This window comes from Gasterosteus aculeatus, chromosome 4 (genome assembly GCF_964276395.1).
Source record: "Gasterosteus aculeatus chromosome 4, fGasAcu3.hap1.1, whole genome shotgun sequence".
Taxonomy (NCBI): domain Eukaryota; kingdom Metazoa; phylum Chordata; class Actinopteri; order Perciformes; family Gasterosteidae; genus Gasterosteus; species Gasterosteus aculeatus.
Window position 1 is genome coordinate 8,195,871 of NC_135691.1, and position 12,687 is coordinate 8,208,557.

At 43.9% G+C, this 12,687-nt stretch overlaps 1 protein-coding gene across 1 annotated transcript; it reads left to right on the plus strand.

The window, feature by feature from the left end:
• The first annotated feature begins 2,803 nt into the window (after nucleotides 1-2,803).
• Nucleotides 2,804-11,041, plus strand: scyl1 (SCY1-like, kinase-like 1). The gene is made up of 18 exons (XM_040175137.2): nucleotides 2,804-3,074; nucleotides 3,719-3,859; nucleotides 4,352-4,474; nucleotides 4,568-4,794; nucleotides 4,995-5,085; nucleotides 5,334-5,489; nucleotides 5,748-5,906; nucleotides 6,059-6,166; nucleotides 6,320-6,433; nucleotides 6,535-6,690; nucleotides 6,776-6,964; nucleotides 7,220-7,295; nucleotides 7,526-7,723; nucleotides 7,890-8,038; nucleotides 8,133-8,222; nucleotides 8,800-9,120; nucleotides 9,359-9,437; nucleotides 9,572-11,041. The coding sequence occupies exons 1-18, from the start codon at nucleotides 2,967-2,969 to the stop codon at nucleotides 9,694-9,696; spliced, it is 2,610 nt and encodes an 869-aa protein (XP_040031071.2). The 5' UTR covers nucleotides 2,804-2,966; the 3' UTR covers nucleotides 9,697-11,041.
• The last annotated feature ends 1,646 nt before the right edge of the window (nucleotides 11,042-12,687 follow it).

The following is a 12,687-nucleotide window of genomic DNA, read 5'->3' on the forward strand; positions in this document are numbered from 1 at the left end:
TAAAACATATATATGTATATCTTATTTGATGATTTGTGGGGCCAGGCTCACTGATTCCCCCCGTTTCCATCCTTTGTGCTCGGCTAAGCTAACCGCCTGCTGGCTTGTCTGCATCGACGTCGCAGTGGCATCAATGTTCTCATCTAACTTTTGGAAAGGAAATGGATGAGAATATTTCGTATTAAGTATTCCTTTAAAAATATACAAGTGCTATGTCAATGATTCTGTATACAACGCGTTAGTGTTCATTTACAGCCAATTTATTTGCTGCTTGAGTGTACACTGCCTTATTTATTAATGAAAATGTGTTAGCAAATTAAACTATTGAATGATATAAGGTAGAGGTAATAGAACTAAATCCAAAACAAGGTAAAAATGACATTCTCCCAAAAATGAATTGATTGCGTCGTTTTTTCTTTTGCTCTCTCTTGATTTAAAGCGACTCTTTGCCAGCGTCCTCAGAAGACAAAGCTTTAAAACAACCTCATTTGGGGTTAGTTCTTATACGCTTTATTTTATGGTGCTAATCTCTCATTTATATGATCACTTCTATCAGAGATATATTCACATGCAGAGCAGCGGCGTCTGTTTGGGTATGAGGTGGGTTTCTGCACATTTATATATCAGTACGGGCAGCAAATGTAGGGTTTTTGTAGATTATAGTTTTGATGTTTCTGCATGACTAGAAAGTGTAATGACCGGGTGACGGGGGGAGGGGAGCCGTGGGGGTGGGGAGATTGTGTCTGAGAGGACGTTTAACACGTGTTGTGAAATAGATTTAATCATCTGTTAACCCACTTTGCTCTCTCATGTACATTGCACACGCTGCACAACAGTCTGGACAATAGCAGCAATTTAAGTAAATACAAAATGCTTTTTAAGCCCATCAAAGACAGAACCGGCTGTGGTGACTTTTAATCTGAAATAAAGATAAGTAGCTCTTGTGGATATTGTTTTTGTTATAATTTTAAAATTAAAGTATTTAAATGTCATAATCTGTCTCACCGTTGGTTGGTTGGTTGGTTGGTTAGTTTGGGGAGCTTTAAACATTGTATTTTAAAGTAATCATTACTATTGACAGTGGTAGTTGTAAAGGTTATAGAGAACAATACACATGGCAGCAGTGACGGCAGTAGTCCATCCATCCATCCATCGTCAAACCGCTTATCCTGCACACAGGGTCGCGGGGGGGCGGAGTCCATCCCAGCCAACTTCGGGCGATAGACAGGCAGTAGTCGTAGTTAGTTATATCGCAATAACATGAAATTGATATTATTTTCAATCTGACCTGAATCGGACTGAATAACTTTAGTGCAGGTGCCTCCCTCTACTGTCCGTGAAGTACCCTCCTAAATTATTTACTTAAATCCAAATGACATTGTTGTTTTAAATCATCAAGCTGTTACCATCATTTGTTTTCTCTTTATTCTTTATGGGGGGAGTTTCAATAGAGCAAGTCCAAAATGAGATACAGCGCCAACACTATGGGAACCAAACACAGGGTTCAATATATAACAACAACTGAATATATTCAATATTTTTTCCAGTCTCTAGACGTCTTAATATTCCAGTTAAACAAAATACTTCTTGTTTTTCGTGCAGGGTTGGAAATAAAGCCAAATGTAAAATGTATTCAAGCACTTGTAATCTATTGAGTGGTAGATTATTTAATCCACTGAGAGTTGAAGTAAAAAGTGAATTTCCAGCTCTGATTTGTTGTGGGAGCTGATCTGAGTACTCTGGCTCCCTCTTGAGGATTCATTATATGTTTTGGAAACAATTCCTATTGCAACATATCGTTAAATGAATTCCTCAGCAACAGCAAATATTCTTATTTTACAGGTAACTTAACTCCGTAGTGAAGCTCTTTGAATACAGAAAACTGAGTTAAAACAGTTGATTGCACGCAGTCCACCAAGCTGTACGTAATTATAAAAAATGATACTTTTAATTTATGGAGTAAACCATGAAATAAGTATCAACTTGTCAAACCCAGTTTTCTTAATTGCCATTTAAAGCAATTCAAGTTGGCCTGCTCATACTGTATGTGTACATTTAATGTTGCTACTGTTATATTGTTCTCTCAAAGAAAGTAAACCACATCAAATGGGAAAATATGGCTCCAACATAGGTTTGAACATAAAAATACACTTGAAAGCAGTTAAAATACTTTCAGCTCTGTATTACTGCACCATATTAATGTCTGCATTCACTGCTAAAAAAAGTCCAAAACATTATGTCAAAAAATGCAATGGAAAAAGTCACAAATATTAGGTAAAAGCCAATGTCAAAAAAGTCATGGGAAAAGAGTAAAAATATTTATATTTTATTCATTGGTTTATTTGATAAGGAACAGTGCACATTAATAAACACATTGCTGTAAATGTGCCAGTTAGCCAAAAGGCTATTTTTCATGTATAATCTTGTACACAAGACAAAGATTCACATATTTAATCATGTTTTCCCAACTAAATAAGTTACATTTTATTAGGTCAAAAGATGTAAAAAAGTTGTTCAAAAATTGTCATGGAAAAAAAGTTTAAAAAAAAATATTTGTTAAAAAAATGTTTTGGAAAATGTCACGGATGTCAACAAATATTTGATCAATATATAATTTCTTGATAAATGTGAAAAAAAGGTCAAATATATTATGTCATGAAAATGAAAGTAAAGAAATATTTGGTCAAAAAAGTCACAGTATTTTATGTTGACAAATGTCATGGAAATAATTATATATATAGTTGTTTTTATTGCTGACATGAACTTCTAAACTGTGAGAACATGTATTTATCTAAATGCAGTTATTGCGGAACCAACGTGCAGAGACAAAGTCTACACGGAGCCAGTTTAGTTCCGTGCTGCTTGCTGCTAGCTAGCCTCCAGTAGCTCTCTAGCTAGCAGTCTGTTTAGTTGTCCTGTAGCCGTGTGTGTGTTGTGTGGTCGATGAGGTGTGAAGGAAAGAGGAGATGTGGTCCTTTTTTGCCAGGGATCCCGTCAAAGACTTTGCGTATGAAATTCTCCCAGACGCCCAAGAGCAGTCTGGAATATGGAGTCTACATCGGGGGAAGCGAAAGGTAAAAAAGGCAACCCGTCAGCGGGTAACGGTCGGAGGTAGCCTCTTTATGGAGGCCTGTCACTTAGCCGGCTAGCTAGGCGTTGCAGTCCGTTCGCTACTTTGATCCGCGCCCGCTGAGTTGCTGTCTTTTCTCGTCTTTCTCGCCGATTCAATGTCACTGCCGCCGTCTTTCCTCGGCTCGCTGTGTGTATCGATACGTTCCGCCAAAGGAGCGGTCCCCGCTTTGTTTACCGTGAGAGACAGACACGTCTTTCTCGCCACGTCACCTCCACTTCCAGCCGGGTCGGTTACTGTAATCGGGACCGTTTTCAGACTAATGTTTTATCACATTAATGAAGATACCGTCCCTCGTCACTGACGGGACCTCACACAGACAACTGTCCAGATTGTTGTCGTCAAGCAGCTCAATTTGAACTGCAAGAGGCATCATTATCATCACCGCACGGCCGGGGAAAGACGACCAAGCACCTGCTTCCGGTTTGCATCGTGTTCATTGTGATGTCTGTGAATGCAATGCGATGATAAGACTTTTCTATATCACTTTCACCTTCATTTATTTTAACGCAAAAGCGTTTAATATTGCCATGTCCTAAAAATTGCAAGAGCAACGATTGTGTCATTAGATCCAATCTGTGTCCTCAGACCAACGGAGAGCCGGTGTCGGTGTTTCTCTACGAGTTCGCGCAGGGAACAGAGCAGCAAACCCAGCTCGCCAAGGCTGCTTTCAAGCGGATGAAGACCCTGCGTCACCCCAACATCCTGGCTTATGTGGATGGATTGGAGGTGTGTGTTGGGTTCATGTGTATTTTGCATCACACAATTTCATTTTGTATAGTGATCACAGGTAAATGTCTCTCGGCTCTCAGATGTTTCAAATGTAATACTTCAACACTTATGTGAGTGACGTGGTTTTGTCATGTATCTGTCATGTAATCATCATCTTTTCTTTGCATGTTTCCGTTCAGATAGAGGTGAGTGTGAATATGCCATTGTAGGCATTGACATTTATACCACAGTTGTAGCGTGTCATGCACAACATATTATAGGCATTACATGTCTTGCCAAAATAATTCATAAAAAATGAAATGCATCAAGGGGGGGACGTTGTATTGGATGTGTATGTTTGAAATGTTTTTGTGTGCTAAACTCTGTTTCACTCTCAGCGTAGTAGCTCTGGGTAGTAATTGATTATTTACAGCCATTCAATAGAATTCTTTGTCTGTTAATATGTACAGGTAAATGAACATGTATGTATTGTCTATGGTTGTTTCACAGACAGAGAAGAGCCTGTACCTGGTTACTGAGCAGGTGACACCGTTGGCCGTCCACCTGAAGGCCCAGGCGGACCGGGGAGGATCTGGTGAACTGGAGGTCTCCTGGGGGTTGCACCAGATAGTGGTAAGGATAGTAGAGAGGACCATCGGAAACTTGCAGGGGTGCCATTTCTCTGTAAGCCTTTACGCCACTTCTGCCTTTTACTCCCTCCCACAGAAAGCTCTCAGTTTCCTGGTCAATGATTGCCACCTGCTTCACAACAACGTGGGTGTATCGGCAGTTTTTGTGGATCGGGCTGGGGAGTGGAAGCTTGGGGGCCTCGATCATGTGACCCCTGAGCAGGGGGACCCAAGCGGGGTCTCTCTCCCTACCCCAAAGGCAGTTTACCCAGACATGGAGAGATATGACCCTCCAGAGATGTCCAATAGCACGGGAGAGAAATGGTAAGGGGAGAACGATAAAAATAATGTTTTCCAAATGAAAGCAGCAGGAAGTATATTTGGAAGAAGTGGAAGTGACGGATAGAAGAAGTTCGAAATAAGACTCTGTTAAGATGCCTGGGGCAAGAGTTGGTGAAATATAAAACCTGGCATTGGTTACTGTCTACTTTTGTTGCATTGAGCGGTACCCGTGTTTGTTGTAGGGCAGGGGAGGTGTGGCGTCTAGGCTGCCTGATCTGGGAGGTGTTCAACGGGCCGCTGCCTCGCACGTCCTCCCTTCGGTCACTGGGAAAGGTACGACACCCCCGCTCTTCCTTTTGGTTATTACCTCATTATTGTCATTGATTTCACGGCATATTGATACTCTACAGCTATTGTTGTAGTTATTGAAAATGTGTTTTTGTCCAGTCAAATAGACTTTGAAATTAGAAATACTGAAAATGGATGGTTCTTTTCTATATACATTTAGCATTGGAGGGCCGTTGCTTCCTGGTTTCAGAAGACGTGTTGTTCACAGTCTTGTGTTCTCTTTGTGCCCACAGATCCCCAAAGCTCTGGTCCCTCATTACTGTGAGCTGGTGGGCGCCAACCCCAGAGCTCGCCCCAACCCAGCGCGCTTTCTCCAGAACTGTAGAGCTTCTGGAGGATTTCTCAGCAACAGCTTTGTGGAGAGCAACCTTTTCCTGGAGGAGATACAGGTCCACAGACTTAAAGTTAATAAACACATGTACAGATGAGCTGTTTGCATAAGTGTTCTAATCAAATGTCAACAGTAAAGTCCCGCTGTAAAGTACCAAGATAAAAACAAATCAAGTTGGAGTAGACGTGTCATGCGGGGCGCTTGGTGTAATTTGATGTAGTTGCCATGGAAGTAGCATTGGAAACTGTATGATAACAACTAATGATAGGATGACCGATTAGGGCTGTGGGATTAAAGTGTAATTCTCTCCCTCCAGATCAAGGAGCCGGCTGAGAAGCAGCAGTTCTTCCAGGACCTGAGTGACAATCTGGACTCCTTCCCTGAAGACTTTTGCAAACATAAAGTCCTTCCTCAGCTGCTCACCGCCTTTGAGTTTGGCAACGCGGGCGCTGTAGTCCTCACACCGCTCTTCAAGGTGAATCTTTATTGAATATCAGGCCGTAAACTCCAGCAAGCATAGATAACCCAAACCTCCCGAACAAAGTAAGACTGGCATTGTTATTTGGAAGTTATTCTTCTCCCCTCTTCAGTTTTTCTTTCCCGTACGTATTTCTGTCTGTCGGCTAGGTGGGGAAGTTCCTGTCAGCTGAGGAGTACCAACAGAAGATCATCCCTGTTATTGTGAAGATGTTCTCCTCCACAGACCGAGCCATGAGGATACGGCTGCTGCAGCAGGTATTTAAAGGCTGTTTTCATCCAGCCACTGAGAATGTCTTGTACTGATACAGCGAACCTGTTGGTTGTGCTTCTATTTTGTTCCAACCAGGCGTCCAACATGTATTTGCTCTAATATTCTTGCCTCCCTTTGCCCCTGTCTCTCCGTTTCAGATGGAGCAGTTCATTCAGTATCTGAATGAGGCAGCGGTGAACTCTCAGATTTTCCCTCACGTTGTTCACGGCTTCACGGACACCAACCCCGCCATCAGAGAACAGACCGTCAAGGTAGTTGGAACGTGTTAAACAGAACACCAAACCAGGAGGCGGTGTTACACATTACTGGTGTACTGGATGTGCCATAACTATTCTCTGCATCACCCACACAGTCTATGTTGCTGATGGCTCCCAAGCTGAACGAGACCAACCTGAACCAGGAGCTGATGCGCCACTTTGCAAGACTGCAGGCCAGAGACGAGCAAGGCCCAATCCGCTGCAACACCACCGTCTGCCTGGGCAAGATCGCCTCCTACCTCAATGCAGGGGTACAGTACGCCCACGTTGATCTATGGCCAACAAAACGTTGAACCACCATCCAACCAAGAATTTGTTCATGCCCTCTCTTCACAGACTCGACAGCGTGTTCTGATCTCTGCCTTTTGCAGAGCAACTAAAGATCCCTTCCCAGCTTCGCGCTCCGCTGGTGTACTGGGCTTTGCCGCCACACACAACTTCTACAGCGTAACAGAGATTGCCGCCCGCATCCTCCCTACGCTCTGTGCCACTACTGTGGACCCCGATAAGAGCGTCAGGGACCAGGTACACATGACTACGGGCTTTTGACATTGACGTTTTTTTTGTTGTGGTTTAAAATCTTGCTCTTAAAAGTCTTATTGCTATTCAACATTGAGTGGTTGGTAGTTGTTATAGCGAGTGCTGCGGTCATATTGCAGAATTAGGGGGAGCACAGGGATGCTTTGTCATTACAACCAGGGTGGCTGAAGTGTCTTTGATCGACTTGAACATGAAAATGTATTTCTGCTTAAGATGTTCTGTCTTGCTTTCTTCTGTCAGGCGTTCAAAGCCATCAAGAGTTTCCTTTCGAAGCTGGAGATTGTGTCAGAAGACCCCACCCAGCTGGCGGATATAGGTATGTAGCACACAGCACTGGGCTGCAGTCTCCTTTCTACTCTCATGTCTCATTCAGCCGTGGAAACCAGTGGCCACATGCTACATATTTGCTTACCATGCCACTTTTCTGGGGAGAACAAAACCTCTGCGAAAGATTTAAGTTCTAGAAGCAGAATAAACCAACTCCTTTTTTTTTGGTCATGTTTCTGAAATTGAAAAACTAAAAGCTTCAAACTCTCTGTCCTGCAGAGAAGGATGTAGCGTCCTGTGCTCAGCCTGCTGGTGCGTCTTCCGGCTGGGCCGGCTGGGCTGTGACTGGAATGTCCTCGATAACGTCCAAGCTGATCCGCAACGCTCCAGGGACAGAGGGCAGCGCAGCGGCTGAGGACAGCGAGCTCGCCAGTGCCTCCAGCTCCACGAGGGCCGCAGATGGAGTAGCTACAGCTGGTAGGGGTCATTACGTTTGATTTGGAGCGTATTAACAAAGGGCCCCGTACATCCCTTTTCACATTGAAATGACCCCTCGCCACATACACTGTGATATGTAACAATCTGAAGTTCCTCTTTAATATCCTATCGGAAACCACATCTGTGGTTTATCTTTCTTTCGCAGTTTCTGAAAAGAAAACGCCACAAGCCCCCGTGGCTCTCCACGCTGCCTCGAGACAAGCCGACCAACCACGGACTCCCGGGTCAACAGGAAACGTTGACGAGCCAATGGGAGACCGCTGGGATGACGAGGAGGACTGGGGAAGTTTGGAGGTCCGTTTCCTCCACCTTTTTGGACTTCTGAAAACCAATTACATTTTGTATTCTCTGTAATTGTAATTCATGTTGTTGACTCTGTCTCATAAAGGCGCCAGAGAAAACTCTCACTGAGCCAGATGACTGGAACACTGACTGGACAGGGACGGCATCCGCCAAAAAGAAAGCCAGTGAGAAAGGAGTATGAGCCCTTTAATCTTTACCCGTGATACAATACTGTCTTTAGTGCTAATCCTACTGATTCGATTGCAACTACCCTCCCTAGAATTAGTCTCATAATATTGTGTAGGCTGGATACTGGGCTGTCGATGTGAAAGAACCAAAGAAAAATCCCATACACTTGTATTTACTTTAATAACAGTGTTTTGGTGCTCAGAGTGTAATCAGAAAAACAGTATTGTTAAAGAGTACTGCAGGACAGAGCTCTAAATAAATGTGAGAGAGTGTGGGTGTCTGGTTAAATTACTGAAAAAATGGTTCACAGTTAACACGAGCTACTTGTGTAAGAGTACCTCAGTACGTCAGTAAATTGTCCTTCCTGAAACTGAAGTCAGGGAACGCTGGTTCAGTTTCCTGATAGTCCAGTGTTAGTGCCTTGCCCTCTTTATAGTTCAAAACCATAAAAGTGGTGCCACAGGTGTAGATTACCCAACAGGGTATTTGGTTCTTTCACTGTCAAATCTTCTGATCCGATGCACCTGACTGTAGGATTTCACGTAGAGGTCCGTCTCAACTGTCTGCCTTTTTTTTTTATCCAGGTGGGCCGGTCGTCGTCGTCCTCCACGGCGGGGAAGAAGCAGACCGCCGACTGGAGCAGCTCTGGCTGGGACGCAGACGACAGCTGGTCCAACGAGAAGGAGGGCCAGGGCCAGAGCTCTGCGGGCGAGGAAGGCTGGGGCCACGACTGGGGGGAGGATGACACGGACACAACGTTGACCAATGCGACGCTCCCCCTCCCGGAAGGAGTGCGGTTGGCCAGCGAGTACAACTGGGACAGCGGCGGCAGCGCGGCCGCCAAGGGCGCCGGTCAGAGCGATCTGTTCGGCAGCGTCTCCCAGAGGAACACCGGCGGCACCGAGGTGAGAACGGAGAGAGAGGCCAGAACGCAGAGCGGCAGGAGCTAGACGCGTTGAAGTAGCGGTGGTTGCATTCGTGAATTCTCATCTGAGAGGGTTTAAATCCACGCTCGTGTCTGTACAGTGAATGTGAAGCGGGAATCTGCCAGCAGTTTGCTCACTGCACTGCAGTCATGATGAAATGGAGAATGTCATCTAGAAGTATTTGCGTATAGTGACGTGTGTGTTCTCCCCTTGTCAGACTGGGGATGGCTGGCCTGCAGAGGCAACAGGAGACTGGGGCGCTGAAGAGAGCTGGGAGTCAGTGGATGGGAACCAGGGTAATTCCCTCATCAGAAATATAAACCTCCACTGTTTACTTTTTACATCTCTGTCCAAGCTTTTGTGTATCCACACTAACACTCAGTTATTCCCGTGAGGTGACCGTTAACCAATAGACTGTTTTGTCAACCAGGTCTCAGCAAGGCAGAGCTTTCCAAGAAGAAACGGGAGGAGAGGAGGAAAGAGCTGGAGGCCAAACGGGCCGAGCGCAAAGCGGTCAAAGGTCCTCTCAAACTGGGCGCACGCAAGCTGGACTGAAAAGGATGCGACGAAAGAATCTGATGGGTTTGGAGAGAGACGAACATGGACCAAAGAGACAGGACCCAGAGCAGCAGATGGAGGCTTGATATTCCAGAAACAAAAGGCCCTGAAAGAACAGTCAGAAGAAAACATTCTTGTGTTCTACAGTGGATGATTTTCAGCTCTGGGATTCGCTGTTTTTCTTCATTCAGGAACTGAGCGCTGGGTGAAGAGGCAACAATCCAGTCCATTATGAATGCATTGTTGTGGATGGCAGCGCTGAAACAGACAGACCGTAAGGGGAAAAGGGGCACGAAGCAGCAATCCCTGCAGCGCGAGGTGATCCCAGCGTCTTTTTTTTTTTAGAATACATACCGTAGTTGTGCAGTTGTAAAGTAAATGTATATAAATGCTCCATATTGTCAAATGACATGAAGAAATTACCCTTTTTTTATTATTGAGAAATTATATATATATATATACTACAATATTTAAGAATCAAACATGTATTATTCTGTTTTTCAGTACAAGCACACACACACACGTGCGCAAAAACACACAGTGGATATGAATGTTTTAGTTCAGCCGTCAAAACAGAAAATACTTCAAATCAATCCACGCATGCTCTTGTGTATTTTTATGGCCTAACAAAAGGTTTCGTGGCACAGAATTACAAATATGTTGCGTTACTTTGCACCGTCAACACTGCGTTTTGCTGTTACTCAACTGTGCTGAAGTGACACATTTGACTGGTTTCAGATCTGGTAACGTGCCACATGGACTCATGATGGAAATAAGTTTAAGGGAAAATCAATTAATTTGTTTCCATGCCTTTTTCCTGTGTGTTCCAGAAGTGGGTGGGGGGGGATTTCTGAAATCCATAATTAAAAAGGTACACATTTAATCACGCGGATCTCCCTAACAGCGCTTCAATCATCTGAGCAAGTGAGATAAACGCATCATCGGTCGCCTCTTCGTCGCATATTCCAAATGAATGGGTGTGGTCGGGTTGAAAGAGTTCCTCTGACAAGTTGCTTTTCTAATTGTGCCTTTTTTATTTAATAGAACATATCAACTCTGTGGGATCACCTCCAACAGCTAAAGTTTAGAAAGAAAATTCCACCCCAGAATTTCTTCCCACAACCTGTGGTGTAATATCTCCTGTCTGAGTTGGGTACGGTTTTGTTAGGTTTGGTGTTGCTCACCGTGCAAAGAGCTCTACCGACTCGATCTGCAGCCATCACCGCTGGAGCCGATGTCCTGGTGTGAGGTGTTCGGGTCAGGAACTAATCTGTGTTTGGTTCCGATAATCCAAATCATGTAGCATGTGAGCTGTTTTAAAAATAAAGTTATATATAATGTACGTTTGTTCTTTAATTTAAAAGTCTGTTGGCATCCGCCACCGCGACCAAATGCAAAGAATTTTGTGAGTGGTCCACAGGAGGGCATCAATATCTGAGATATACTTTAACGATTATTAAATGGACACAGAAGCGTAAAGACATAACTGCCAACACTGTCAGACGAGCGGGCCTTTTAATTAAGCGGCAACATTTCAAATCCCTGTGTAAACCTATGATTCTAAGATCTCAGAGATGCACGTCGTAATGGTTGAGAGGACATTGATGGGCTCAGAGTACGTGACTAGTATTTACATCAGTTTCATGTGTTGCACACCAACAGCCTCAAGCTAAGGTCGCACATAAGATGTGACATGCCGATCAATGGCTGTGGTGGAAGCCTGTTATGAAGAGTGGCTTGGGGTTTTGTATTGTCACCTGTAGCCAGTGGGGGGAAAAATAGAGCACATGAACACATCTGTATAAACTTAAAATGCAGCAAACTACTTGGCACAACAAGAAATGCTTAATTATTACATTCAAAAATGAGTTGATAAACTCATCCAAGAAGTTTGACGTTACCTAAACTACTAACGTTAACCCTGGACTTAATGTAGCCGGTGAGAAAAAATAGAGCACATAAAGTAGACGTGTGATAAACTCTCGGTTTGGCTTGTGCGTGTTTTCACAAGCACTCACGCCACACATCCCCCCGTAGCGCCCACTCCCCCCGTCGACCCCTGACAAAACCCCACTCCAAGGTTTTTTGAAAGGTTGGCAGCTCTGGATAAACCATAACTGTTAATCTGCACAAGAACAAATTCCTAATCATTAGGCAAAAAAAACCATTGATATACCATAATCTGAGGCGAACATTTGGTCCACATGGTCACATAAGCAGTACTGTAAATTTACTTAAGTTAGCTAACGAGCTAACGCTAGCTTTATGAAGCCAACTTTAGTTTCCACACTTCCGGGTTGAACAAACCTTTTTATACTTTTATTACATTTTGTGAACCTAAAATTCCGCTTGTAAGTTGTTGTTTTTTAAAATGCAAAATAGGCCCCTAGCTAATTTCTGCAAGGTAAAGATCTGAGCTCCTAATAGGCCAATAACTTCTAACGACGAGTGTGACGAGTGTGACGAGTGTGAAACTGAGACGGAAACCACACGTCGGGACACGTGCACCCACATGCACACGCACACATGCAGCCAGAGCAGCAGCGTGAGACACGTCTCAGTGTGTCCACATCCTCACACAGACACAGTTTGAGAGGTTTAGAGAAATGAAACAGCAGCTCACTGTTTCTTGTGTTTTTTTGTGGTAGCTGGGTATCAACAGCTCAGAGCTGTCTTCTGCTTCTTCTGGCAAAGAGCAGCTTCTGAAAGAGAAACAGAGCTGGAAACTCTAACTGAAAGGTAGCAGCCAAAACAGACACACTCTGACCTCCATGTTAAAGCACAATTCTCCAGTTCTACAGTTGAATTTAGCAAAGTATTCATTTCATGAGCCAAGTGATCTTAATTACTTTACAGTTTGAAGTCTTTATAATAGACAATAGAGTGATGATGATTCACAAGGGAGACAGAACAATTTTTTTGTTGTTTCTGGTAAATGCTCATTATGCAAGGGTTACAACTTTGGGGAGGCAGACGGATTGGCCGATA